At 47.8% G+C, this 27,682-nt stretch overlaps 1 protein-coding gene and 1 long non-coding RNA gene across 12 annotated transcripts in view; one reads left to right on the forward strand and one right to left on the reverse strand.

The window, feature by feature from the left end:
* COPZ1 (COPI coat complex subunit zeta 1) overlaps positions 1-18,630 on the forward strand; it is a 57,060-nt gene extending 38,430 nt beyond the window's left edge. For 4 of the 11 annotated variants that reach the window (XM_054445188.1, XM_054445187.2, XM_063672807.1 and 1 more), the window contains 8 exons: positions 7,308-7,376; positions 8,974-9,055; positions 10,002-10,093; positions 12,231-12,286; positions 14,548-14,625; positions 14,781-14,832; positions 16,400-16,438; positions 17,253-18,630. In XM_054445188.1, the coding sequence (XP_054301163.1) occupies positions 7,308-7,376; positions 8,974-9,055; positions 10,002-10,093; positions 12,231-12,286; positions 14,548-14,625; positions 14,781-14,832; positions 16,400-16,438; positions 17,253-17,300 (516 nt within the window). In that variant the 3' untranslated portion in view covers positions 17,301-18,630. Of the gene's footprint in view, positions 1-7,307; positions 7,377-8,973; positions 9,056-10,001; positions 10,094-12,230; positions 12,287-14,517; positions 14,626-14,780; positions 15,140-16,399; positions 16,439-17,252 lie in introns of those variants that run through there. The other 7 variants (XM_063672805.1, XM_063672804.1, XM_063672800.1 and 4 more) reach the window with 3 other exon arrangements.
* LOC129010665 (uncharacterized) lies at positions 17,250-25,911 on the reverse strand. Its single transcript, XR_008493051.1, has 2 exons — positions 25,040-25,911; positions 17,250-19,380 (listed from the first exon to the last, which is right to left on the reverse strand). It is a non-coding gene; the product is annotated as an uncharacterized LOC129010665 (long non-coding RNA).
* Positions 25,912-27,682: the final 1,771 nt, after the last annotated feature.

A 27,682-nucleotide genomic window follows, 5' to 3' on the forward strand; every position in this document is an offset into this window, starting at 1 on the left:
AGAGACAGGGTTTCGCCATGTTGCCCAGGCTGGCCTCGAACTCCTGAGCTCAAGCTATTTGTCCCCACATTGGCCTCCCAAAGTGCTGGGATTACAGGTGGGAACCATCACGCCTAGCCATGAAATCATAAAAAAATTTGTGAATGTATTTTGCTGGGAATAAGGTCCATAGATTTAATTGGTTTATCAGAGGGGTGTGCCGTAACTCAAAAAAGGCATTAACCTTAACTGATCTAGGTCAAGCCTCTCATTTCTCTGATGAAGAAGCTGAATCTCAGAGAAAGGGAAAATTTGAGTTAATCGATGATCCCCATTATAGTACAAGTATTGTAGCCAGGCGTGGTGGTACATGCCTGTAGTCCTAGCCATTTGGAAGGCTGAGGCAGGACTCTTTGAGCCCAGGAGTTCAGGTCCAGCCTGGGCAACATAGCAAGATCCTGTCTCTATTTAAGAGATGGATTGTAGGAGTTTAGAGACATTTTCTCCTGTAATATCAAAACTCTTGTTGACTGTGCTTTACATGTTTTGGGTCTGTGTCAGATAGGAAGATTGTAGGTATCTCTTCCTGCCGTCAGTTCTTCCCGAGTCATGTGTTGAGTTTTTTCTTTATAACCAATATTTGGTCTCATGTCAGCTGGGTAGTGTTCTGTGGTACCAGTGGCTCCCATTCTTTCCTGAGCTGTGCTTTTTGAATCTAATCTTGTTTGTATACAGAAATAATTAGCAGGGTGTGGTGGCATGTACCTGTAGTCCCAGCTACTTGGGAGGCTGAAGGGGGAGGATCGCTTGAGCCTGGGAGGTTGAGGCTGCAGTGACATGTGACAGCACCACTGCACTCCAGCCTGGGTGACAAGAAATAATAATAATATTAATCTGATATAGACTGGGCATGGTGGCTCATGCCTGTAATCCTAGCACTTTGGGAGGTCAAGGTGGGCAGATCACGTGAGGTCAGGAGTTCGAGACCAGCTTGGCCAACATGGCGAAACCCCGTCTCTACAAAAAACACAAAAATAAGCCGGGCGTGGTGGCAAGTGCCTGTAATCCCAGCTGCCTGAGAGGCTGAGGCAGGAGAATTGCTGGAACCCGAGAGGCAGAGGCTGCAGTGAGCCAAGATCACGCCACTGCACTTCAGCCTGGGCAACAGAGCAACACTGTCTCAAAAAAAAAAAAAAAATCTGATATGTAAAAACTGCTCTTCCCTGTCAAAGACTTTAGCCAATTCTTCTTTTCTTTTCATCTGAAGTCCATACGATTGTGGCTGGCAAATTGGAGCCCTTAACCCCAGAGGAGCTTTTAATTTTAAAAAAGTTGGCACATACCGGGCACGGTGGCTCACGCCTGTAATCCCAGCACTTTGGGAGGCAGAGGCGGGTGGATCATGAGGTCAGGAGATCTAGACCATCCTGGCTAACACGGTGAAACCCCATCTCTACTAAAAAAATACAAAAAAATTAGCTGGTCGTAGTGGTGGGTGCCTGTAGTCCCAGCCACTCGGGAGGCTGAGGCAGGAGAATGGCGTGACCCCGGGAGGCGGAGCTTGCAGCGAGCCGAGATCACACCACTGCACTCCAGCCTGGGCGACAGGGTGAGACTCCGTCTCAAATAAATAAATAAATAAATAAAAGTTGGCACAGAGGCCAGGTGCAGTGGCTCACACCTGTAATATTAGCACGTTGGGAGGCCGAGACAGGCAGATTGCCTGAGTTCAGGAGTTCAAGACCAGCCTGGGCAAGATGATGAAACCCCGTCTCTACTAAAATAAAAAAAATCAGCTGGGCATGGTGGCTTTCACCTGTAATCCCAGCTACTGAGGAGGCTGAGGCACGAGAATTGCTGGAACCCGGGAGGCAGAGGTTGCAGTGAGCCAAGATTGTGCCACTGCACCCCAGCCTGGACAACAAAGTGAAACAAAGTGAAACTCTGTCAAAAAAAAAAAAAGAGTGTTGGCACAGAGTCGGGAAGTATACCTACTTAGCCATTTGGAGCTGGGAATGGGATCTAGGAATTTCTCCTTCTAGTTTTTACCTTAGTTTTACTTTATAAACAGGATTGAGAGAAGAGAATCTTGTTACAGTTTTTAATTCACCAAGACCCATTGCCACATCAGGGTAACCCCTTTTGGTATGGCCTTAAGGAATTTTATTTTATTTTTTTATTTTTTTTATTTTTTGAGATGGAGTCTTGCTCTGTCGCCCAGGCTGGAGTGCAATGGTGCGATCTCAGCTCACTGCAACTTCTGCCTCCCAGGTATAAGCGATTCTTCTGCCTCAGCCTCCTGAGTAGCTGGGATTACAAGCGTCTGCTACCACGCGTGGCTAAGTTTTGTAATTTTGGTAGAGACGGGGTTTCACCATGTTGGCCAGGCTGGAAGGATTTATTTTTAAGTAGACAATGAAGAACTTTTTAGTGATCTCAGTCAGCTTCTTTTTTTTTGAAGTGGTCTCACTGTTTTGTGTAGGCTGGAGTGCAGTAGCGCAATTGTAGCTCACTATAGCCTTGAACTCCCAGGCTCAAGCAATCCTCCTGCTTCAGCTTCCTGAGTAGCTGAGACTACAGGTGCATGCCACCATGCCTGGCTAATTTTTTTTTTTTTTTAAGTTCTTGCAGAGACAGGGTCTCTCTGTGTTGCCCAGGTTGGTCTTGAACTCCTGGCTGTAGTGATCCTCCTGCCTCAGCTTCCGAAAGTGCTAGGATTACAGGCATGAGCCACTGCGCCTGGCCTCCATATTCTTATTTGTGCTCTTTCAGCTCTGTAGATAGCATCCTGTAATTCCCTCCATAAAGGCTTCTTGGTTTTTTCCCCTAAATGAATCAAATAATTCATTATAGTTCCCAAGTATCCTCTCTACCTTCCCCAAACATATTCCCCCAGTCTTCTGGTGGCTTACTAAGATCTTACCCCAAAGGGTTCTCTTACTATATACATTGTGAACAGACTTAATTCAGTTATTTTTCAGGGCCCATCTCTACTAGTTTGTCCTACAAGACACACAAATAGAGAGCTTTTGCCGGGTGCGGTGGCTTACGCCTGTAATCCCAGCACTTTGGGAGGCCGAGGCGGGCGGATCACGAGGTCAGGAGATCGAGACCATCCTGGCTACAGTGAAACCCCATCTCTACTAAAAATACAAAAAATTAGCCGGGCATGGTGGCAGGCGCGTGTAGTCCCAGCTACTCGGGAGGCTGAAGCAGGAGCGCTTGAACCGGGAGGCGGAGCTTGCAGTGAGCTGAGATCGTGCCACTGCACTCCAGCTTGGGTGACAGAGCGAGACTCCGTCTCAAAAAAAAAAAAAAAAATAAATAAATAAATAAAAGAGCTTTTATCCAGAGCTGCCTTTGAAAATATTTGTGCTTATGACTATAATCCTGTGGAAGCTGCAGGTCACCGAGAAGGCCCACAGGGGGCAGCACTAGGAATGACTCTTCCCCTCTAGTCCTCTATGTGCTAGGGGAGAGAGTTCTTGGAAATGTTGATGCTTTTCACCAGGCCTTAGAAGTCCCTGACTGAGGCCGGGCACGGTGGCTCACGCCTGTAATCCCACCACTTTGGGAGGCCGAGGCAGGCAGATCATGATGTCGGGAGTTCGAGACCGGCCTGGCCAATTTGGTGAAACCCCGTCTCTACTAAAAATACAAAAATTAGCTGGGCGTGGGGGTGTGCGCCTGTAGTCCCAGCTACTAGGGAGGCTGAGGCATGAGAATCACTTGAACCCAGGAGGTGGAGGTTGTAGTGAGCCGAGTTTGCCCCACTGCACTCCAGCGTGGATGACAGACTGAGACTCTGTTGCAAAAAAAAAAAAGCCCCTGAGATCAAAGATTCATTTGCAACAGCCTAGTTGCTTGTTCTGTGGTGTTTCACCTGTCTTGAGGACAGCCTTCTTGTTTTCTTGATAACAAAAACATAAATACATGAAAATCTGTCTAAGTCACCCAACCTCCCACAAAACAATCTGCCTATACATCATTTCCAAGCACGATTAGCATTTGAGGTGAAGTTCTGTTATACACTCAGGCTGTGGCTCTCTGAAAGTCAGTGCATCACAGAACTTTGTCTCGAAAGCTTTCTAGCAGCTACCCATTTTGGGAGTGGGAGGGAAGAAAAGACCTTTTAAATTCTTTCAATGTGGCCCTAAGCCGATAAGGTCTTTCTCAGCAGTCAGCATTTAATGTGTTACAAGGTCAAGCCTAGTCCATTGTCCTGGAAGCCCATTTCTCAGTAGCTGGGAGTTATTTATAAACTTGCCCTTTGCAAAAACTTAAAATGAAATTACATTATCAGTAATGACTTCTGGGGCCTTTAAACTGGCTAGTTTTATGGCATAGCCCTTCCCACTCCTGAGAGGTAAAAGCCCCAGGCTGAAGTGGAACCAGCTGCAGTCAGGAGGTGGCAGGAGAAGTAAAGAAGCTGCTGGCTCCAGCTGTAGCAGAATGGAGAATTGAAGCGGCATTTAAGCTCCTGCCTAAATTCTCAGCTTTATTTAGTATGCTTCCTCCTTTGGAAGTTTGAAATGACCGGCCTTTTCTGTAATGCCTTCTTTCCCTTTTGAGAGCTCCAGTAAGCTCTATGTCAAATCTAGTCTTTATCCTTGTCCTCCTTAGCCTGTCTTTTATTCTTCCCAGGAAGATCCAATGTTTCTATTTTTGGGGTTTCTTTGATAATGTCTTCTAGGAAGCCAGTGAAAAGAACCAAGAGCAGAACCCAGGGATATGTTCTCTCTTTGCCGGTGTGGCTGTCGTAGGCACTCACACCCTGTTGGCCACAAAGGACATTGTCTGACTCTCCCAGTTGGCTGGGGGCCATTAGGGCTTTTCTTTTCTTTGGGTTCTAGGGATGCCAAACTCTATGGCTGCAAGAACCAGTTTCCTATGCCAGGTTAATGCCCAGCTTAAACTAATGGGCAGCTCTCTAAAGTTGCTGTGAATGTGGATAGAGGAACAGAGCCAAAGATTTCCAGGAAAAGGTTGTGGGAAAAAATGATTTTGTCTAAATTTTGTTCCTTTTGGACTTCTTTTCTTCCATTAAGAAAACTCATTCCCATTGTTGTCTCCCTTTTGGAATTGAGGACCCAAGTTGTTATAGAACTGAGGCTGCTTTACGGGAAGATCTTTCTGTGAGGAATTAGGAGTTAGGAGAGCTGCTTCTACTTGTGACCTTTTAAGACTAGACTCTAGAGGACTTCCCTCCACTAGGCAACAAAGTTCTTTAGTTTGAGAGAGGAGTTACTCATGCCTTGTTTATTCCAGAGTGTTATATATACAGAAGGGGCATCTCTAAGGAGTGTTTATCAGAGGAGGGATAAAGTTGGTAGTAATATCACCCAAAGTGGCCACATCAGAAAATCCACTTATATGTGAAAGTCTAATTATAAGTAGTCCCCTAGATGCATACTGCATCAAGATATTTTAACTTTATTCTCAAACTTCCTTTATTCTCTGAATTATTCACCAAATATTGAGAGTTTAGTATGTGTCAGGCATTGTTCTGGACAAATGGGACAAACCAGCGAACAAAACAAAAATTGCAGTCCTCAAGAATTCAAGTAGGGAAAGCTTATGTTCATCACCTTGTTGTCAAAAGACTGGGTTCCTTTTACTCCCATTCTGAACTGCCCTCCTCTGCCACCGCAAACAGGGTTGATTCTTTGCATGGAACCATAAACCTCCTGAAGCCTCATGTGGCGATTTATGTTTGTAGAGGCTGCATTTTCTGGGTTCTTGGCAATGATTTTTTCCTCCTCACTCTTGGATATCTGTCAAACACACACTTTTGTGTTTGGCTCCTGTAAGGACTGTGGGTTTCTTAAATAAGGCCAGGAAAGAGGTAGCAAAGCAACAGCCTTGTCTCACAGCACAAGGGATAACAATGGTAAGTAATGTTGATTAGAAAGTCAAGGAATGTAGGTCGGGCGCAGTGGCTCACACTTGTAATCCCAGCACTTTGGGAGGCCTAGGTGGAAGGACTGTTTGAGCCTAGGAGTTCAAGACCAGCCTGAGCAATACAGTGACACCTTTTCTCTTAAAAAAAAAAAAAAAAAAAGAAAGAAAGTCAAGGAATGTGAGGCCGCAAATACCTTTCATGCACACATCACTATCTCGCCACACTTTTGGTTTTTTCTATTCAATCAATTAGAGATGGGGTTTCAGTCTGTCACCCAGCCTGGAGTGCAGTGGCACAGTCATAGCTCAGTGTGGTCTTAAACTCCTGAGCTCAAGAGATCCTCTCACCTCAGCCTCCTGAGTAGCTAGGACTACAGATGCACGCCACCGCACCTGGCTAATTTTTTTTATTTTTGTAGAGATTGGGGGGGGGGTCTCCCTATGTTTCCCAGGCTGGTCTTGAACTGGCCTTAAGCAATCCTCCTGCCTCAGCCTCCTGCATTTTTTTCTTCTCCTAGTTAGTTGGCTCCCTTGAAGTTGCAGTGGTAGAGGAGAGCACCAGACCACCACAGGTTTTGCAAGTGATATACTTAACAGTTGAAGAAGAACCATTAAGACTGAGGCTGTGATTCCTTATTTGATTCTTGGTAGTGGAAAAAAAATTACCCTCTTGCTCACTCACTCTAGGCCCCAGAGTTTTTCTCAGATAGATCATCTTCTCACTGCTTCTTAACTCCCCCAAAATTCAGGTTGGCTTTTTTCCTTGGAAGTTAAGTAGTAGTGGTTAAGGTATAGTGGAAGAATTGGAGAACATAGGAGAGTTTTTTGAAGATGGCTGTTTTACGAGGCTGCATTGAGAACTGGTGTGCCTGTGTGTGTGTGTGTGTGTGTGTGTGTGTGTAAACGCTCTTTTCCCTCTGCTCAGTGTGTGGGTGGTTTAGGGAAGGCTTGCTTTATGCTTCTGCATTGCTACTGCATTCGGACTGCAGAAACTTCCAAGTATACTAGGACATTCAACCCTATTTTCAAATGGCTTTGTTCCGTGCCTTTTAATTAATCTGGTCACATTCTATAGCCACCTGTACATGGGAGAGCAGGAAGGGAGAGGGTAATTTGGAAAATAACTGTACCATAATATTTGGAAATAACAGCATGACCTCTCTTGATTAAGCCCCCTGTGAGTCAGAGAAACTGTTTCTCTGATGGTACTTTGGAATCCTTTGTTTAAATGCTTTCTCCGTCAATTCAGTTTACTTACCCTGGGTCTTTCTCAATGGGAAATATCAAAATCTGACCATGTTGAGGTAAGGGACTTACAGAGGTACCTCTGTATCCCCTTGCAGCCCCAGTGGGACTAGGGGAAGGTATCTGGTTTACCAGTGGTGGTGGGAGCCTTCAGGACTGAAGGTATGTTCGTATCTCTTCAGGAACCTTCCCTGTATACTGTCAAAGCCATCCTGATTCTGGACAATGATGGAGATCGACTTTTTGCCAAGGTGAGATTCCCTTTTGAATTAGTTTAGGAACAGCACAAAGGCTTATTCTGAGATTCGAATCTTGGGACTGATCCTCTATTAACTCATGTTCCTCAGTAGTATAATTTTGAGAATACTTCCTTTTTTTTTTTTTTTTTTTTTAAGATGGAGTTTCGCTCTTGTCACCCAGGCTGGAGTGCAATGGCGCGACCTTGGCTCACTGCAGCCTCAGCCTCCCGAGTAGCTGGGATTACAGGCATGCGCTACCACGCCCGGCTAATTTTTTGTATCTTTAGTAGAGACAGGGTTTCAGCATGTTGGCCAGACTGGTCTCAAACTCCTGACCTCATAATTCGCCTGCCTAAGCCTCCCAAAGTGTTGGGATTACAGGTGTGAGCCACCACACCCGGCCTGAATTCTTCCATCTTACCTTACCTACTCCAGATAAAACCTGTTTACTTTTGTCCCTTAGTTGTACTGCTGCCCTGCTTGCTGTCCTTAGACTTTGACCTCCTTTGTTGTCAGCATCAGATTAGGGAAAAGCTTTGAAACCTTGGTTCCTAACAAAGCAGTATGTAGATGCTAAGAGGCAGCCCGCCCATGTCTATCATTCCTGTCCCCTTCCCTTATACCATTTCACCCTGCCTGGGTTTTTCCAGAGAATTCTCTTGCAGTTCCAAGGTTCCATTCCTAGGTTTATAGTCACCATCAAGCTTGTTACCTCCTGACTTTCCCAGAGTGGTGTTTCCAACTTTAGATCTGTTGGAAGAAAGAAGAAAGGACACCCTCTCTCCCTCCATATTCTCCCCCTCCTGTAGAAATTTCTTCTGTCCCTGGTGTATTAACTCCGGGCGAGCATAGCATAAATCAATCAGCAGGTAGAGATTAGTTTAGAATTCACCAGCTGTTCCTCCCTGTAATTGGATGTAACTATGCAGGACACCTTTTGAAACAGTTATCCAGTTACTAAATGCCAGACCTGTCATAGGTCTTCAGCTGACTGCGACGGATTAGTCCCTAAAGAGCTAGCGATTTAGCAGCCTGCATCTCCGCCCCCTTGCCAGGGAGAGCCTGGGAATGGGCTCAGTGGTATGCTGGATGCTTCTTTCAGCTTGCAGAAAAGAAAGCTAAGATAGACCATAGGGCAGGGTTTGCCTTTCTTTGGAGGAGGTTTTTGTAGCCTTTCCCCATTCCTCAGCTTCATACAGTGAGTGAGGGTCTATGGAAGTGTACTGTGCTTCTAGTGTTTTTTGTGTTCTCTGGCACTGCTTCCTGACATGGGGTAGCTCCTAGGAAACACTTGATGAGAATGGTTTTAGGAGAGGTCTAGATTGCAGACAGGTGCAGAGCCTCACTGTAGGGCTGGTAGGCTTCTGCCCTCAGACAGTCTTAGAAATGTGAGGTGGGGTTGCTTATGGCAGGGTCTTTTATTTATTTTTCTTGGATTACTCACTGCCCATTCTCTGCCTCTACAGTCCTTCCTTTTCCATGTCAGTATTTCTCCCTTGCCCCGTGCCTTGAAGGAGAGAAATCCAAGATCCCAGGGCAAAACATAGTCACTAATCATTCTGGCTTCCAGCTCTAGTGACCCAACCCTGTCTCCTTTCCCTCTGACCAGTACTATGACGACACCTACCCCAGTGTCAAGGAGCAAAAGGCCTTTGAGAAGAACATTTTCAACAAGACCCATCGGACTGACAGTAGGTCATTTTCCTTTCACTACTACCCTTGTTGGGGGGAACCATGGTGGAAAGGGGGTGGTAACAGGGCTGCAGAGAAAGGATGAAATGACTCTGCCTCCTTTTTCTTTTTTTTTCCTTCCTCCCCTTGTATAATAAACTCTTCAGAATGTAATGGGGAGGTGAGTGTACCTCACGTGGGAATACCGTGCTGGAAGGTTGGCTGTTAGCTACCTGTCTAGTCCCTGGATTTATGAGCCTCACTTGACAAATTTAACTGCAGCTCTGCTTATTGTACCGCATCCATTAGGGCAGGTAAATGGAAGTCTGTAAAGGTGACCGCTCTGCATTTTCACCTCCGAAGGATCGACTAGTATCCTGTCTCATATACAAGGAGGGAAATAGGTACAGTGGGCAGGAACAGAGGATGGTGGTTACAGAAGATACATTTAGAGTCCCCCAAGTTCATACTTCTCTTCTCCTGCCACCACCCAAAAAGTGCAGATCATCTTCTGGCTTTGGAGGTCATTACAGTCGGCCTCACCTTAGCCCAAAACAGCTGGATACTAGGAATTCATGGTAGCACCTTTTTTTTTTTTTTTTTTTTTTTTTTTTTTTTGAGACAGAGTCTCTCTCTGTCACCCAGGCTGGAGTACAGTGGCGAGATCTCAGCTCACTGCAACCTCTGCCTCCCAGGTTCAAGTGGTTCTCCCATCTCAGCCTCCCGAGTAGCAAGGATTACAGGTGCACACCACCACGCCCAGCTAATTTTTGTTATTTTTAGTAGAGACGAGGTTTCACCATCTTGGCCAGGCTGGTCTTGAATTCCTGACCTTAGGTGATCCGCCAGGCTCGGCTTCCCAAGGTGCTGGGATTACAGGCGTGAGCCACTGCGCCTGGCTGGTAACTCCTTTCCTACTTCCTTATCTTAGGCCACCCACTCTTTTTACTTTTTTTCCCCCACCAGGTGAAATTGCCCTCTTGGAAGGCCTGACAGTGGTATACAAAAGCAGTATAGATCTCTATTTCTATGTGATTGGCAGCTCCTATGAAAATGAGGTGAGAATCCCCACCCCTCTTTGCTATTTCTGATCCTACTTTCTAAACCACAGGCAGTACATAGCCACTGGTTTGGGGCCCTAATAGAGCCGTGTTCCTCTGGCTTCTGACCAAGCTAATGAAGTTGTCAGAGATCCCACCAGCCTCACAAACATGGCCCGGCAAATGAATCGCCTAGAAAGGAAGTTTTCCTAGATTAATCTTTTATATCCATTAGGAAACATCATATATGTTTTAATACCCTTCCCCGAGTAGTGTTTTTTAAGATGGATTTTTGAGGTATGGTCAAGACTGCAGGGGGATACTTGCTTCTTCTATGAAGGGTCCATACCTGACTGAGTTTGAGCCAATTAGCTAATGACCTGGGTCATGTTGAAACCATACATTCTGAATGGGTCACTGGAGAAGACCTTGGGTATAGTCCTAACCTGCTTCCTATATGCAGGAAAAGCTATTTGCCTCAGGTAGCAACTTCTAGGAGAATAGATAAATAAAAATAAGCCCCCAGATAATTTGAGGTAAAAGTAAAAGTTTGAGAAAGTCAACTGTTACTGAGCTCTTATTATTGGTATAAGTGCTTGTAAAAAGTATATTGTTATTTAAACCTCGTAGCACTTCTATGAGTTGTAGGCATTAGTGCCTTTGTTTTACAAATGAGGAAACCAAACCATGAAGAACTATATGAAATTACTTGTATGTGACCATTGTGAAGAGTACAAAAGTGGCAGTTATCTGATGTGGTTCAACCTAATAACTTTCTCAGGGTCACACATGTAGAAAATGGCTCAGCTTGGATTCAAACCCGTATCTGTCTGACTTAAAGTCCATGCTTTTTAAAAAATTTTGAGACATAGACCGAACGTGGTGGCTCACACCTGTAATCCCAGCACTTTGGGAGGCCAAGGCAGGCGGATCACTTGAGGTCAGGAGTTTGAGACCAGGCTGGCCAACATGGCGAAATCCCGTCTCTACTAAAAATACAGGCCAGGTGTGGTGGCTCACACCTGTAATCTCAGCACTTTGGGAGGCCGAGGCAGGCGGATCACGAGGTCAGGAGATCGAGACCATCCTGGCTAACACAGTGAAACCCCATGTCTACTAAAAATGCAAAAAATTAGCTGGGCATGGTGCAGGCACCTGTAGTCCCAGCTACTCGGGAGGCTGAGGCAGGAGAATGGCGTGAACCCGGGAGGCGGAGGTTGCAGTGAGCCGAGATCATGCCACTGTACTCCAGCCTGGGTGACAGAGCGAGACTCCGTCTCAAACAAACAAGCAACAACAACAAAAATTAGCTGGGCGTGGTGGTGGGCGCCTGTAATCCCAGCTACTTGGGAGGCTGAGGCAGGAGAATTGCTTGAACCTGGGAGGTGGAGGTTGCAGTGAGCTGAGATGGCCCCATTGCACTCCAGCCTGGGTGACAGAGTGAGACTCAAAAAAAAAAAAATTTGAGACAGGGTCTTGTTCTGTCTCCCAGGCTGGACTGCAGTGGTGCGATCTAGGCTCACTGCAACCTCTGGCTCCCGGGCTCAAGTGATTCTACCACCTTAGCCTCCCAAGTAGCTGGGACTGCAGGTGCCCACCACCATGCCTGGCTAAGTTTTTTTGTATTTTTTGTAGACAGGGTTTTGCCATGTTGCCCAGGCTGGTCTCAACTCCTGAGCTCAAGCAGTCGGCCTGCCTCGGCCTCCGAAAGTGCTGGGATAGAGTCAGAGTCTAGACAGGGTCTAGATGTTACAGGTGTGAGCCACTGTGCCCAGCTAGTTAAAGTCCATGCTTTTTACACTAACTCTGCAGCCTTCCTCTGACCTCAGCTATTGCTTGGTTAATGATTTCTCTACCTAAGACATCAGGTAACACATACACAGTTGGTGAAGACATCGTAGAGGACTGTGACAGGAAAGTTCTGTTTAAACTTTTGACTAAAAGAAATGTTGAATTGTGGGATCGTGTAGCAGAATTTATTTCTGTGAGAAATCACAGGTCCTCTTCCTGTTGTGCTCTCACTTCCACCTTATGTTTTTGGTCCTTTGTGAAAGCCTGTGTCTTTTGATGTTTAATGAATTAGGAGGTTTTGTTTTTAGGTAGCAGCTTTCAGGGCCTTGAACCTTATCCTTCTGCCTCCTCTGTTTCCCAACAGCTGATGCTTATGGCTGTTCTGAACTGTCTCTTCGACTCATTGAGCCAGATGCTGAGGTGAGCAGGACATTCTTTTTTTTTCCCTCAAGTTATGATGGAAAGAGCAGGGCATTGTTGATTTCTTTTTGGGAGATAAAGTAACCATTCTTCAGGCCCAGGGATTGTAGGGGATTGGCAAAGGCTGCAGGGAGTTGATTTAATTTTAGAAGTTGGGTTTTGCTGGGCTCAGTGGCTCACGTTCGTAATCCCAGTACTTTGGAAGGCCAAGGCGGGCGGATCACGAGGTCAGGAGATCGAGACCATCCTGGCTAACATGGAGAAACCCTGTCTCCACTACAAATACAAAAAATTAGCCGGGCATGGTAGCGGGCGCCTGTAGTCCCAGCTACTTGGGAGGCTGAGGCAGGAGAATGTCATGAACCTGGGAGGTGGAGCTTGCAGTGAGCCAAGATCGCGCCACTGCACTCCAGCCTTGGTGACAGAGTGAGACTCTGTCTCAAAAAAAAAAAAAAAAGAAGTTGGGTTTATTAATTCACAGTAATTCATGCTACTGGGGAGGATTGGATGGAGAGTATGTCCCTCCCATAGAATAATTCTCTTACTAAGGAAGGGGACTGGGAGGGAGCCGAATCTTTACCTCTGTGTTTACTCTTGTAATCTCCTGTGGCCCTGTCAGATCTGAGCATCCTTAAGGTGCTTTCCTGGGCTTCATTCTTGACATTAGAAGTAGGGAAAGGGCAAGCATAAGGAAGTGTCCCAGATGAAATGTCATTCAGTACTTCAGGAATGGAAGCAACACTCCCAATTTTTTTTTTCTTTTTTTTTTTTTTTTTGAGATGGAGTCTCACTCTGTCACCCAGGCTGGAGTGCAGTGGCATGATCTCGGCTCACTGCATCCTCTGCCTCCCAGGTTCAAGTGATTCTCCTGCCTCAACCTCCCGAGTGGAGTAGCTGGGATTACAGGCACGTGCCACCACGCCTGGCTAATTTTTGTATTTTTAGTAGAGATGGGGTTTTACCATGTTGGCCAGGCTGGTCTTGAACTCCTGACCTCAAATGATCCACCTGCCTTGGCCTCCCAAAGTGCTGGGATTATAGGCATGAGCCACTTAGCCCAGTTTTTTTTTTTTTGACTTCTAGTCCTTGTTTTTTCCCTTCTGTAGAACAGGAAGCACCCAGGCAGGAGGATTGCATGAGTCGAGTTCAAGACAAGCCTGGGCAACACAGTGAGACCCTGTCTCTGCAAAAAATAAAAAAATTAGCCAGGTGTGGTAGTGCATACCTGTAGTCTCAGCTACTCGGGAGGCTGAGGTAGGAAGATTGCTTGAGCCCAGGAGGTTGAGGCTGCAGTGAGCTGTGATCATGCTGCTGCACTCCGGCCTAGGCGACATAGCAAGACCCTGTCTCAAAAAACAAAACAAAACAAAAAACAGGAAGCTTCTGCCATTTACCCTCTCCTCCCTTTCCACCTCCCCACTAGCCCTCTGTTCTCTGTTACTCGTGTAGATGGGTAATAGAAGAGATACAAGTTACTTTTCCTGAAAACATCCAGGGCTCTGAACTTCATTCCCCCAGCAGCTCCCAAGTGAACCCAGTAGAGACAGCCATCCAGACCAGAACAGCAGGTACTCTCAGCCCTGCAAAATCAGCAGGATGAATGGCTCAGATTTCCCCAGGAAGGGGATGATTTATTTCTTATCCAAGTGAATGAATAGACTTCATTTTGGGTAACCTAGTGAAAGACTCAAACTGACCGATGTGACAGTCCACATGCACCAACCACTGGATCTGAGGCTGGTGTATGCAGACCTTGCCCCCTCTTTGGGCTTCTTTTCAGGGCCTGAGCAGAGCTGGTAAGGCATAGGGAGAAGAGGGAACAGAGAATGTCTCAGGAGGTTTGTCAGAGCTTGAGTACAAATAAGGTTTGCATTCAACCCCTCCCACCTCCGGCCACCTCCAGATTGAGTCTTAGCTCTGTTTATATTGTTTTTTTCCACCCACTGATGTCAGTGTTTATGAGCAATGTTATGAGCAGCATCATGGCAGGTAGGAAAGAAATAATAGCATGGATAATCAACCCCTGAATAGTCAGAAATTGACTGTGTTATTTGAATCTCTTTCCATACATTCCTTATTCAGCAAATGAGTAGAAAAGGGTTTTGAGTGAACTAGCTAAAAAGTTCTTCACCGTATTTACTTCTTTGTGTGGTTGGTGGAGATATTTATTGGTCTAGTTTAGGTTCCTCAATTCAGACAAGGTCCTAGGATTTCTTTCACACACAAGTTAGTTTTTCTCTTCTCTTCTCTTGGGGACCCAGGAAAAATGTAGAAAAGCGAGCACTGCTGGAGAACATGGAGGGGCTGTTCTTGGCTGTGGATGAAATTGTAGATGGAGGGTAAGTTCTCTGACCTGCCTTGATCTTGGGTGAGGTGGTGGGATAACTGCCTCTGTCCTAAGTCAAGCAGGTTCAGTGGCCAGAGGTCCTATTCCCCGACAGTGAGTTGGGCCTTTGGGACAGAGTGAACAATGATCTCTTCTTTGTTTTTGCAGGGTGATCCTAGAGAGTGATCCCCAGCAGGTGGTACACCGGGTGGCATTAAGGGTAAGCAGGAATGTGTTTCTCTGCATCCCCGCATCTATTCACAAACACCCTCCAGAGCCAGACCTGCTGGATGTGTCCAGTAGTTGGGGCTCATAGGATACATACAACCTTCTCTTTTTCTTTCAAATACATTCAGCCTTTCTCTTCCCTTCTCTTCTTATTGTCCCAAAGAAAGAAGCAGAAATAACTTATTTCTACCCCTAATATGGTGCCTAACGTCTCATACAGTCTTTGCACAAAGTGGACATTTAATACATATTTAATAAATGATAAAGTAAAATAAACTTTAATATTTATGGTTTTGAAATTATAAAGGAACTTGAAGTTGGCGTATTCCCTTCTTGGAGATGGATCCAATCATCTGAGGCAGAGGAGTGTCTGTTTTGTCTTTTAAAGTGTTACATAGGGCTGGGCGTGGTGGCTCACACCTGTAATCCCAGCACTTTGGGAAGCTGAGGCCGGAGGATCACAAGGTCAGGAGTTTGAGACCAGCCTGACCAACATGGTGAAACCCTGTCTCTACTAAAGATACAAAAATTAGCTGGGCGTGGTGGTACGTGCCTGTGATCCCAGCTACTCAGGAGGCCAAGGCAGGAGAATTGCTTGAGCCCGGGAGGTGGAGGTTGCAGTGAGCCGAGATCGCACCACTGCACTCCAGCCTGGGCAACAGAGCAAGACTCTGTCTCAAAAAAAAAAAAATAATAATAATAATAAAGTGTTACATAACTGAGGATGGTACCTCTCCATTAGGAAGTACTTATTTGCCAGAACCTCAGTCCTCTTTGGTGCTAGTGATATCAGAAAGGGGCCTCTGAGTTAACCATAGCAGGCCCCAGGTCAGCTGAGGAGATAATGGTGGATGCAGAGAGAGCCCACCAACAAATTATACGGGTGCAAAGATGTCTGAGCAAAGCAAATCTCCCCATTCACAGAATGTCCTGGCTCTGACCTCCACAGAGTGAAGGCTGACAGTGCTTGGTAATGGGAAATCTTCTCTCTTAACTGCTGTGGGCTCCATTTGCATAGTTTAATCTTCTCCTCTAACATATGTCTCCATGTGGCAAGAAAGAGGGTCCCCCCCACCAACTCCCCCCTTTGTCTTCTTAGGCTGCTGTTGCAGCAGTTTATTTCTTCAAATTAACATGCTGTTGTTACCCATCAGGCTTTGCGGGATCCATTAAACCACTCCTGGCTCCCCCTTATCCTTTCCCTAGTGATACTGATATTCAGAGAAGGCCTTTTCTGACTAGGGAATCAGGTCCTCCACCCCCAAGTTAAGGGAGTTGAGGATCAGATAACCTGCTGGTTACTCGGAATGGAGTTAAATCTTTTAAGAAGTCCTCCTGCCTTAAAATGGAAGCTGGATGAAATGACCCTTTTTTGTTCATAGTCCCTCTGGCCAAGTAAAATTGTAGCTGTACTAGTCCCTAGAAGGGACTGAGAAGTTCAGTGCATCTGCCCTTTGTTTCAGTTTAAAGGATCACTTTTTTCTTCTCTAATACCAGACTCCAATCAGGTCTTACTCCAGCTTTCTCCCACACTAAATGCTTGTATCTCTGTGCCATAGGGTGAAGATGTCCCCCTTACGGAGCAGACCGTGTCTCAGGTATGACTCTCCCTTCTTCCTTTCCAGATGGACTGGGTCACCAAAGAGGCTAGAACAGCATTCCACCCATACCTCCCAAGTCTGAGTGAGACTAGAGACCCAAGACACATCTTCCTTGGCTCCCTCTTATTCCAGAGAACTGGGACTCATACAGCCAGCCACTCCCTACCCCTACTTCCAACTCCTTTCTCTGTTTCCTGTGAGCAGTGGCTGTCAGCCTTGCTCTGTACCCTTCAAACCCTTCCTGCCTGATGCCTCATTCAGTGATTTATTCCCCAGCAGAGGCTTGCCTTAAGCAGATGGTCTGTGTGCATTTGTGCACACACTCTCTCTTTCTCTTATTATTCAAATGAGGGCTAAGCTGGAAATGCATATTCTAGAATATGCAGGTTTTGCAGATCCATCTTGCTACCTTGACTGCAGATAGATTGTCTACCTGATGTAGAGGGAAGGGAGGGGTTCTGTTTTCTACCCACTTGGAATTCTTACCAAGAAGTCCATCTGGATTTGTTACCCGTCCCCTGCCCGCCTCCCCTTTTAACATATGTCCAGTAACTCCCTTTTTTTTTTTTCTTTTATACCAGGTGTACCTCTTCTGTCTTCATCCCCTCAGTGGATTTGAATTTTTTTGGAATTTTCTAAACAATCTGCTAGGGCCTTAGAGAGCTTCTTCCCATCTCTTTACCCTTGGGGATTTTCTATTCTCCATTCTTCTAAGGACAGGGAAGACAAGTGAAGGGAAAGAGATCCCCAGCCCTCATCCTTACCCTGCCCTGTCAGCAAGCTTTCCTCAATGCTGCTCTTATCTCTGCAGGTGCTGCAGTCAGCCAAAGAACAGATCAAGTGGTCACTCCTTCGGTGAAGACCTCACTGTTCCTGGCTCTTCATCCTCTTCAAAAAATTTACATGTCTGCTGTGAATTTTCATCTAGTTCCCCAATCGATGCTCTCAGGGTCATCTCGGGGATCACAGGGATCCTTAAATCTCCATTCTGTTTGTGGTTGCCCCCCCAACCTCCCCTACACCCTTCCTATTCTTTTTCATTCTTCTTGCAGTTCTGGGAGTAAAGCTCCCAGCATATTTAGATAATAGGGCAGGGGAAGCACCCTCTTTCTTTCTAGACTGGATTATGCTCACATGCTCCCCTGCCCTGACATTTTTGTAAATTCTGTGCCCTTTGCTGTAGCTACACTTCAGATTAAAGTAGGAGAAAGAATGTGCTGAGTGTTTTCCTCCCTTTGCCTTTACCTGGCCCTCATCCCGACAGCCCAGCAAGGGGAGGGAGAAAGAGAATTCTTTTCTATAGAACAAGTAGGGGTGGGGATGGGTAGGGATTTATCCAATCTAAGCCCTAGCTCCACTTAGTGACCTCAATGTTTTCTTCCATTCCTTCTTACTGCCCTGTCCTCTGCCTTGGAAGAGGCATTGGGAATAGCTCATAGGGAAGGGACAACATGGAAGAAACAGTGATTTAAATTGTATTGAATAGGACATATAAAATGCATTCTGTACCCTGATCTGGCATATAGCTTCAAAACTGCCGTGGTGAGTGTCCATCTCTTAGTTAGCTACCTTAACTCTCCACCCTGGGATCTTTGCCTGTGGGATCTTTGCCTGGTTTGTCTTTTCTGTGTCCTGGAGCAAAGCCAGTTCCTAAAACTAAAACTCCATTCTAGTCTTGGGAAGAAAAGTTTCTACTCAGAACTGGGGAAGGAGTGGAACTTATGACTTGGGCCTCTAGGCTGTCTCTGTCCCCTCAGCTCCCCGACATGCATTTACTCCTCTGCCGTGGGTCTGCAGTCGCTGCAACCTACCCTCTCTCTGCCTCAGCCTTACACCCAAGCAGTAGGTCTGTGCTCTCCCTGTCTCTAGGTCGCTGAGAGAGGTGCTTTTCTTCATAAAACCTTTGGGATTTGGATTTCCCCAGGAAGATGGAGAATGGAATACTCACTCTTGGGTCTAATCTTTCCCCTTGACTCAGAACTTCCTCCCCACAAAAATGCCTTTAAAAACCTTCCTGAGACTTAAGCATTTTGCTCCACTTACTAACTGCCAGTTCTCCAGCACTGAAGTGGGGCAGATAACTGGGCATATTTAAGGGGGCATCTTTGTGTAAAAGATGCATGGAGTCAGGAGATAGCCACCTTCATAAACTGCTCTGTGCAAAGAGGAATAAAACGTTTTTTTCCAAACTGCCTTTGTGTGATGTTTCTGTTTCTCTTCCTCTCTTTTTGGCAGCTACTCCTGTTCCTCCAGCCCCCCCTCATTCCCCATCTTATAATATTTCTTCCCTCCTACCTCAGAGACTCTCTAGTAGTGCCCCCCCATCCCTAATTTACGGGGCTGTTTGCCTCCTTGGCATCTCTCCGTCCCCTCGCCTGGAAATTGGCGCCAGGGGTGGGGTGGGGATGGTATTTTCTCAGTGGGAGTCCCAGGGAACTGAGTTCTTCCCCCACCACCCCCAAAGCCAGCTGCCTGCTCCCGCCTTAGCCATTAGTAACCCAGAGACGCGCACCTGCGTGGGGGCTCTCCTCCAGCCCTTGCTCCCTTCCTGCACCTCCCACTCTTGCTCTGAAACGGCGCTGAGCGGGTTATTTATCGGAGCTAGCGCTGCTCCAGAAGGTCAGGACAGTGGTGTAAATAACCTCTTCTCGCCATTTCCCCGTCCCTCCAGAGCCTGCTCCCCTCCCCCTCCTCCACCTTTATTCGCACAAATGAATGTGGCTGGGCTGGCGCAGCGCCTGGCCCTGCATCTTAATGGGGCAGTGAGCTCACAAGATGGATTTAGCTGGGGGTTTTATGGTTGCCGTGGCGACAGAATGCTTTGGTTTTCTTTCCCCCTTCCTCTGCAGGATTTTTAAGGAGGGGGGAGTGTGGGGAGTCTCTTCTCCACTGCAGTTTGAAGGGTCTCCTCAGTCACGTCTGCCGCTCATAAAATGGACCTGCAATTCCAGGATTAAGCAAGGGAGACCAAATTAGTATCTCAGATGGGAAAGGATGAGGGAAGGAAGGTAGCAGGAATAGGGAGAGTCTCTCCAGCATTAGAACATGAAACCCAGAGTTTTCCAGTCTTGCCTGCTCTTCTGTGAAAACCTGACAATTAAGCTCAGCTACTATGGGGCACCTGTGTACTCCTCAGCAGGTAGAAAGGAAAAGAAAAATACCTGGGTGTACCACGTCTGCCTACAGTCCTGCATTGAAAGTTGGAGTGCAAGAGTTTGGATAAAGACTAGGTACTTCTTTTGTCTTTGCCTGTCTGAGCTGGGGAAAAGCAATACTCAGCCTTACCATCCTAATCTTCCTACTCACCACACAGCATTGACCCAGGGGAGGGGCAGTGTCAGTGCCAAAGCTGGGTGGTGGTGATCTGTGATGGTGTGGAGTTCTAACCAGTTCTCAAACTTGGAATTCTCTGAGCTTCAGTTTCCCCAGCCTGGCCTGGGTTAAACTCCTGCCTTCTGTTTTCCAGCATGAATGGAACTTTTGTGCCCTGGCCTACCCAGTCTTTTGGCCAGCAATTTTTTTTCAGGGCTATGAGTAAACACATCCCCAAGCACTGACTGAAGCAGAGCCTGGCAGCAGGGTCTGATTATTTCTCCTCCTTGGTTTCTTTCTGTCCGTAAGCCTCTGTCTTTCTGTTTGTGAGCCTTTCCCTCTTTCCCAGGGGATGCTGGGAGGCCCCTCCTCCCCTCTCCCCCTTCCTCCCCTTTGGCTGGGAAAGTGACTACAGCCTGAACAGTGCCAGACACCTGCCTGCCAGATGTGGCGATTCCCCATTCTTCCCCCCACCCCCCTATGTCTATTCTTTCCCTACCCCACTGAGCTCAGGCAGAGGGAGCCCCCCCACAGGGTGATTTACTGCTGCTGCCTCTCTTCCTCAAGTGCCCCCCTCTACTCCTCTCCCTCTCCCTCCCCCTGATGCCCATGCCCCCTCTTTTCCCACAGTGTTCTGCAGCTACCTTCTTGGTACAGCCTCCTCCCACTCCTACTCCAGAGTGCTAGGCTATGTAAACTCCAGCTCCTGGACTAGAGAGTGAATGCATGGGGCAAAGGTGATTAGCCTTCTGTTTCACCCATGGGAGAGTACATCAGCAACAGGGCTGAGGACAGGGGCAGCCAGAGCTGATGTCATTCTCACTGGGGGAGGAAGGGAGGTGACAGAGTGGAGGAGGTGAATGGGGAGGAAACCAACACTCCAAGACTGTCTGGAGAGGAGAAAAAGGTCTCTGAGAACTTCCTAGGTAGGTGACAGAGAGTCCAGAATTGTGGATGCCTGGTGGACATCACATCTTTCTGGCTGAGCCTCTAGACCTTGTCTTTGAACCTGTATCTCAATATGACTTAGGAGATGCCCCTCAGCTCCTCCCCTTCACACTGACCCAAAACACACACTTAGAGAGAATTTAAGTCCGCACCCTCTCTCTTTAGTGTTTGTCCTTCTGTGTCTTTTCTTTTCTCTTTTCTTTTCTTTCTTTTTTTTTTTTTTTTTTTTTTTGAGACAGGGTCTTACTCTGTCACCCAGGCTGGAGTGCAGTGGCATGATCGTAGGTCACTGCAGTCTTGACCTCCCTGGGCTCAGGTGATCCCCCCACCTCAGCCTCTTGAGTAGCTGGGACTACAGGTGTGTGCCACCATGCCCAATTAACTTCTTGTATTTTTTATAGAGATGATGTTTTGCCATATTGCCCAGGCTGGTCTTGAACTCCTGGGCTCAAGTGATCCACCTGCCTTGGCCTCCCAAAGTGGTGGAATTACAGGCATGAGCCACTGCACCCAGCCTGGTGTCCTTTTGTTTGTTTGTTTGTTTTTTTGAGATGGAGTCTTGCTCTGTTGCCCAGGCTGGAGTGCAGTGGTGCAATCTTGTCTCACCACAACCTCTGCCTCCTGGGTTCAAGCGATTCTCTTGCCTCAGCCTCCCGAGTAGCTGGGATCACAGGCATGCGCCACCATGCCTAGCTATTTTTTGTTTCTTTTTTGTATTTTTAGTAGAGACAGGATTTCACCACGTTGGCCAGGCTGGCCTCCAACTTCTGACCTCTGGTGATCCACCCGCCTCGGCCTCCCAGAGTGCTGGGATTACAGGTGTGAGCCACCATGCCCGGCCTATGCCTTTTCTTTATCAGTCTCTTCCCTCTCATTTCACCCTACCTCCCTTAGTTGTGCTTCTCTTTCTGGTCACCTTCTGCCCACCCTGCCCTTCCGTGTCATATCATAACCCAGTATGATTCCTAGACCTCCCACTAAAGCAGGGACTCATTCAGAGCCTCTTCTCTCCTTCCCATCTATTCTTGGAATCTAACTCCCAAAGGTCTCCTCTGGGCCAGAACAGGGTTCTGAGGTGGGACTGAGGTAGGAGGGATGGCTGGGCTGAAGAGTGGCAGAAACAGGACAGATGGAGCAGCGTCCAAGGAATTTGGGGAGGGGGGAGAGGGAGACAAGAAGATGGAAGGAAACAAAATGAGAGAGAAAAAGTGATTGAGAGACCGAGGCAGAGGCTGAGAGACGGTGAGAATAACAAACTGGGAGAATGTGAGACACAAAGAAGGAAGGCAAGACTGGGAGCAGAGAAAAAGAATAGAGTTGGAAACAGGAAAGTCATAGCAAGAGAAGGCCACTAGGGAGGGGCCAGGCAAGGGGCAGCCTGGCTCTCCGGGGCTCCCTCATGCCATAAGTCCTGTGTGTGTGAGTGTGTGTGTGTGTGCATGGCACATTTGCACAGGGGTCTGCAGTATGGATAGGATGATTTCCACAATATTTTTCCACTTCTTTCAGCAGTCTCTTTCCTTGAGGCACCCCATACTAGCCCCCCATCTCCCAGTATTCCGGATGCTCAAGGGACCATTCCGAAGGTATTTCCACAACTCAGCAATCCTGACTTTCTCACTTGGAATGCAGGCCTACTGGAATGTCCAGGATCTGTAGAATGAAGAGGCCCCATCCCCTCACTGCCCACCCCCCATGTCTGCCCACCAGCTGCTCCTGTCCATCTTCTCCTCCCATTCTCCTTGTATCTCTCCCCTTCCTCCACACTGACCCCTCCCCCAGCTCTGACCCCCAGCCTGCCTGGGGCCTGGGTCAGAGGGGAGACAAAGACAGGATTTATCACCAGTATTGAGAAGCAGCCAGAGACCAGGGCTGAGGGCAATGGCTGACCTCCTTCAGATAGGAGGGAGCACTAGGCCGGATGCTGGGAGGCTGGAAGCCTGGGTTCCAGTGGCTGCTGCTCACAACCCCATTTTCCCACTCCAGCTTTCCTCTCTCCCTTGTCTCTGAAGACTTGGAAAACAGAGAAGACTGTGACCCTGAGGTGATTTTAGGCCTCTGAAGGAAGAAAACCTGGGAGAAAGGAAGAGATGAGATTGATATCTTAGGGTTATTCTTTTATGGATATGGAAGAGGATTTGGAAACTAGAGGCAATCAGGCACCAACTGTTTCCAGGGCTGGGAAAGAAAGAGTTCAGGCCTAATACTGCAATAGATGAGAGGGACCGTCCTCTAATATAGAGAGGGACTTCTCAAGAACAGGCCCTGGTTGCCAGTAGGAAAGGAAATAAGGGTGATTATGGGTCCTGAAAGGTGGGAGAAACAGTCTCATCTGAAAGCGAAGAAAGAAATGGAATTTACCAAGGGCTAATTCTAGCTTTAGCCTCTCTGAAAAAGTCTTCTTCCCTAAGATCCCCAACTCCCTCCTGAGAGGTACAAGGAGCAGCTGGTCCTTTACAGTAAATACACTATTGGCCTGAAATTGTCTCTACTCAGCAGACAGGGTGTGTGCTTGAGGAGAGGGAACGGTATGATCCAGGAGTTTCCGAGAAACCAGACTGTATATCTTTCAGTGGACAGCTCCCGCAGCTTCCCTAGCTGCCCTTGGAAGCCCACCATCAGCCCCTCTAGAATCTCAGTGTGTCAGAAGCCTCCACAAACCCAGCTCAGAATCTTTCGTGCCCCTTCCAGCCCCTGGCACCCAACTTCCTGCTTCTTGCCTTTACCCTATTGTCCTGGAAGACGGCTGCTAGAGTTACCTCCAAGTGAGAAGAGGGTGGAAGGATGAGAAACTGAGGGATCTGGGAGTCACCAATCTACCAGTTTCTCACCACAATCCCACCAAGCATTCCCACCCGGGTCTGGTGAGGGAAAACTTATGGTCTCAAACTCCTCTGTAAGCTGAAACCATTCTGTCAATTTCTGATGCAAAGCCCAAAATTGGAAATTTTAGTGGGAAGGGGTCGTGGATTGCAAGAGAATGGGAGAGGACAAAAGAATTGGGTGGAGGGGGGTGGTGTGGGCACACCAAGTAAGGAAGAAACAGGAAAGGGGAGAAGAGAGCATGTCTTTTTTCCTCAGTCCCCCTTCCCCCAGTTGAAGAGGCAGATTTACAGCCTTGGTTTGGAGAGGGGGGTGAGCATAAGGAAGACAGATCTGCAGTTCTGCCCTCTGAGTGTCTGGGTACTTAGCTTTAACTCCCCCATTAGCATCAATCCCCATCTTGCTGCCCATCCGTCTTCTGACATCAGCTCCTTCCCCTCTCTGTAGCCCAGGCTTTCTGACCCTAAGTGGCTCTTAAAGGGCCAGTCTAGACCCTTCCCTCCCTCCTGCCCCTCCAGGCAGCAGTCTAGTGTATGTACGCATGCGCATTGTGGCCATCCTTGCTAAGGCCATAGCGGTTGGAGGGCATGGGGGATGGGGGCGATGTGTGACTCTTCCCCAGTTCTGTTTTCCTTAGGTCTCCCTTATATTATGGACCTCCATCTTTGTTCACTACTCACCCAAACCCAGAACAAGCCCTTTCACTGGGTTGGGGGGTCACAGACACATGGCTTCTAGAGCTGAGGGCTGGAGAAGGTATGTGGATCCATAGGCAGATCCACCACCCCTTCTCAATTTCCTGGAGGCCCAGAGCAAGGGATGTCAAGAACTATTGGCTGTTTTTAATTCTCAGCAGCAGTGGGGGTGGGTGGGTTGGAGGCCAAGACTCCTAGGAGATGCCCTGAGCCCCACATTCCTAGCCTCCTTTCCCAGGGATCCAGGCTGTGGTCTGTGGAGGTGGGGGATTTCAAATCTTCCTTTCCTGTGAGGATGGTGACAGGCCAGAGAAGTCTGCCTCTGAATTTTCTGGCTTATCTCCCCTATTCCTCAGCAACTGAGCTTAAGGGGACAGGGGGGAAATGGGCTTCTCCCCACCTTCTGCAAAAATGTTGTAACTGCACACTAGGGGCTATACGAATGCCAGGATGCTTGGAAAGTTCCTCCCCTATCTGCCTTCAATCCTTTCTGCTGCAAAGCTCTGCAGTCCTCTGAGGGGCTCTACAGGATAGTCAACCCCTCGTCCTGACACCTGAAACCCATTCCTCACCTCCGTCTGTGCTTCCTTCTCTGGCCCAGGAGGAGAGGGAATGTGTGGGTGGGGCCTTGGGAAAATGGCCATGTTAAAAATAGGAGCCCCCAGCTGCACCCGCCAGTGGACCCTTATTTATCACCTTCTAAACCTCACTCTCAAAGAAGCATAAATATTCCTAATTCCTGAAGGCCACCCTGGGCTCATAAATTTAACTGGGGAGGTAGGCAAGGGGAGGAGTGAGGTGCATGGGATGGGGAGCTTACTGCGGCCTTGAGGAAGCAGAATATCTCCTGGGGGAGGCGCCTGACTCGTCTGTCCCCTTGCAGACGCCAATGGGTCTTCATAGGGCAGGAGGAGGAGCCTTTCTGTCAATATTTCCTTTGGGGAGGAGTCTTCTCTCACTGCACTTTTCCTCCCTCCCCTAAAAACAAACAAAAAACCAAAAACCTACCTTCCTCCTGGTCTTCCCCATTAGTTTTCTGTCGCTTTCCCTCTCTCTTTTCTTTGCTATTACCTTCCAGTTGTCCTTTCCTGCTTCTCCCTCTCTCTCACCTCCCTGTTGCGCCTTTCTCTGTCTTTGCTTCTCGAATGCTTTTCCTTTTCAGAGCCATTGTGTGAAAAGGAAATTTCCGTCTCTTACTCAGTCTGGATAGTGAGGTTTGAAAAGTCCCTCTCTCGGTGCCCGGATCTCCCTGCTTCAGCCCGTGTGGCCCCTCAAATACGTCCTTTCTCTTCATCTCTCCTTCTTTCTTCTCGGATATTGGACAAATTACCCAACCCCCCATTTAGCTCCTTAACCCTCTCTCTCTTCCCCTGCCTTCCTTCTCTCCTCAACCTTCCTTTCTTTCTGTCATCCTTTTGCCCTCTCAGTTTCCCCTTCGTTCCTCAGCTCGGAATCCTCTCTCCCTGTTCAGTCTCCTCTGCTCTCCCTGTCGGCCCCCATCCGCAACCCTCAAACTCGACTCCTCCGCCCATGTGTACCCTCAGACCCCATCATCCCTTCAGTTCCCATCACCACCACACCCCAGTTTCCCCTCCCAGTGGACGAAAGAGAAGGGAGGAGGGGGCCTGAGGAACAGGTAGAGGGAGCGCCATTCCTTGAGGGGAGGGAAAAAGGAGAAAAAAGCAGGGGAGAGGAAGAGGAACGCGGCGGGGAAGGGAGGGGAGGGGCATCCTCACTCCTCACTCCCCAGCAGCTGCACCCCCCTCCCCGCGGCTGCTGAGCCATAAATCAGGGCCAAGGCGGTTTGGCCAATGGTAGAGTGACTCGTAAATCGGCCTGTCAAGCTCAGCCAATGAGAGGCGGCGTTAAATCAAGTTCTGTCAGCGCTTGGCCAATGAAAGGCCCTGGGCTGACCATAAATCTGCCTGTAAGAGACAGCGAAAGAGAGAGAGTGTGCGAAAGAGCAAGAACAGCCCGGGCGGGTGACTGGGGAGGGGGCGGGGGGAGCGCGGGAGCGGGGATTGGAGAGACGAGCTTAGGAGAAAAAAAGCGATAACAGAGGTATAGGAGATGAAGACAGCCTACAGGAGAGACGGACAGATGGAAAGAGACAAAGAGAGGCAGTGAGAGATAGCGTCAGAAAGTCAGCGATAGAGCTCGGACTCGGGCGAGAGACTGACAGAGATAAAGAGACAAAGAGAGACAGACGGTGACTCACACTCGTGAGCATAAAGGGCCTCCAAACACACACACTTCCCGAGACACGCATGAGCAACGCACCACGAGGGACCCAGTGCATGGGCTCACGCGCCAAGCACAACCGCAAGAGAGAGAACGCCTCAAGAAAGCCTGGCTTTTCTTCAGTTTCTTTCCCCTCATTCAGCCCTTATTGAAATTAGGGACGGGGGTGGCTGTGTGAGCGGTGACGGGTGGCTGCTTTCTTGCTAAGAGCTGTCCTCTATGGTCTTAGACCCCAGGTTTTCCTTCTGTGTCTTCTGAGTTTTTTTTTCCCCCCCAGCGACTGATAATTGGGAAGTCCTTTCTGAGGTCTAACCTCAATCCCTAGTGCTTCACCTTTCTACTTGACACGTTGTGATTTGCCTTCTAAGAACATGTAAAGTAAATCCTTTTACAACCCTTTAGAGTTGTCAACTTTCAGAATCTTAGAAGGTCTGAATAGGAAAGACAGGGATCATCTGGGCACTCGATCCTAGTTTTAGAAAGGCGGATTTGAGACTCTGCCCTCAAATCACGGTCTTACAACGTATTAGTCATTCGGCCTTGGATAAATTATTTAACCTATTTGTGCTTCAGTGTTCACATTTGTAAGAAAGAAATTATAATAGATACTTCATGGTAATTTTGTGAGGATTACATGAAATAATATATGTACAGGGAACTGCACTGGGCACGTGTTAAGAGTGTACCCTGCACCCCGCTTTGTACAGATGATAAAATCTGAGCCCCAGAGTGGTCCAGAGATCTGCTCAAGTTTCCAGAGCTAACTATCAGAGAGCCTTGACTGAAACCTTTGTTTCTACACCCATAAACTGTTGTTCTTCATTGGTCCAACAGTTTACCCGTCTGGACCCCTGCCTTAGTAGCCCCAGCTTGATTTGGTTTAGGCTCATGTGACTTTCGTGGAAGGAGGACACCCAAAAGTGCATGTTCCATATTAGGAGTCAGGATTCCTGGACCCTAGAAGTGCGTTGCATGTGAGGGTATCAATCTGTCCACCCCAACTGTGGTTCTTTCTGCCCTTAATATCTTCAGATTTTACTTTGTTCTCTCAAACCATGGACTTGGGGTGGGGATGGGACAACATGCAGCCAGAGCATTAAGGTCAGCATGACTCACATTCCATCCCCAGTGACACCCCAGTGCCCACACTGCTACTTTCCCCAGCCCCACCCCAAGTAGACAGTAATATCTCATGAATAATAAATGTCTCATTCTTCACTTT

Source organism: Pongo pygmaeus, chromosome 10 (assembly GCF_028885625.2).
Source record: "Pongo pygmaeus isolate AG05252 chromosome 10, NHGRI_mPonPyg2-v2.0_pri, whole genome shotgun sequence".
NCBI classification, from domain to species: Eukaryota; Metazoa; Chordata; class Mammalia; order Primates; family Hominidae; genus Pongo; species Pongo pygmaeus.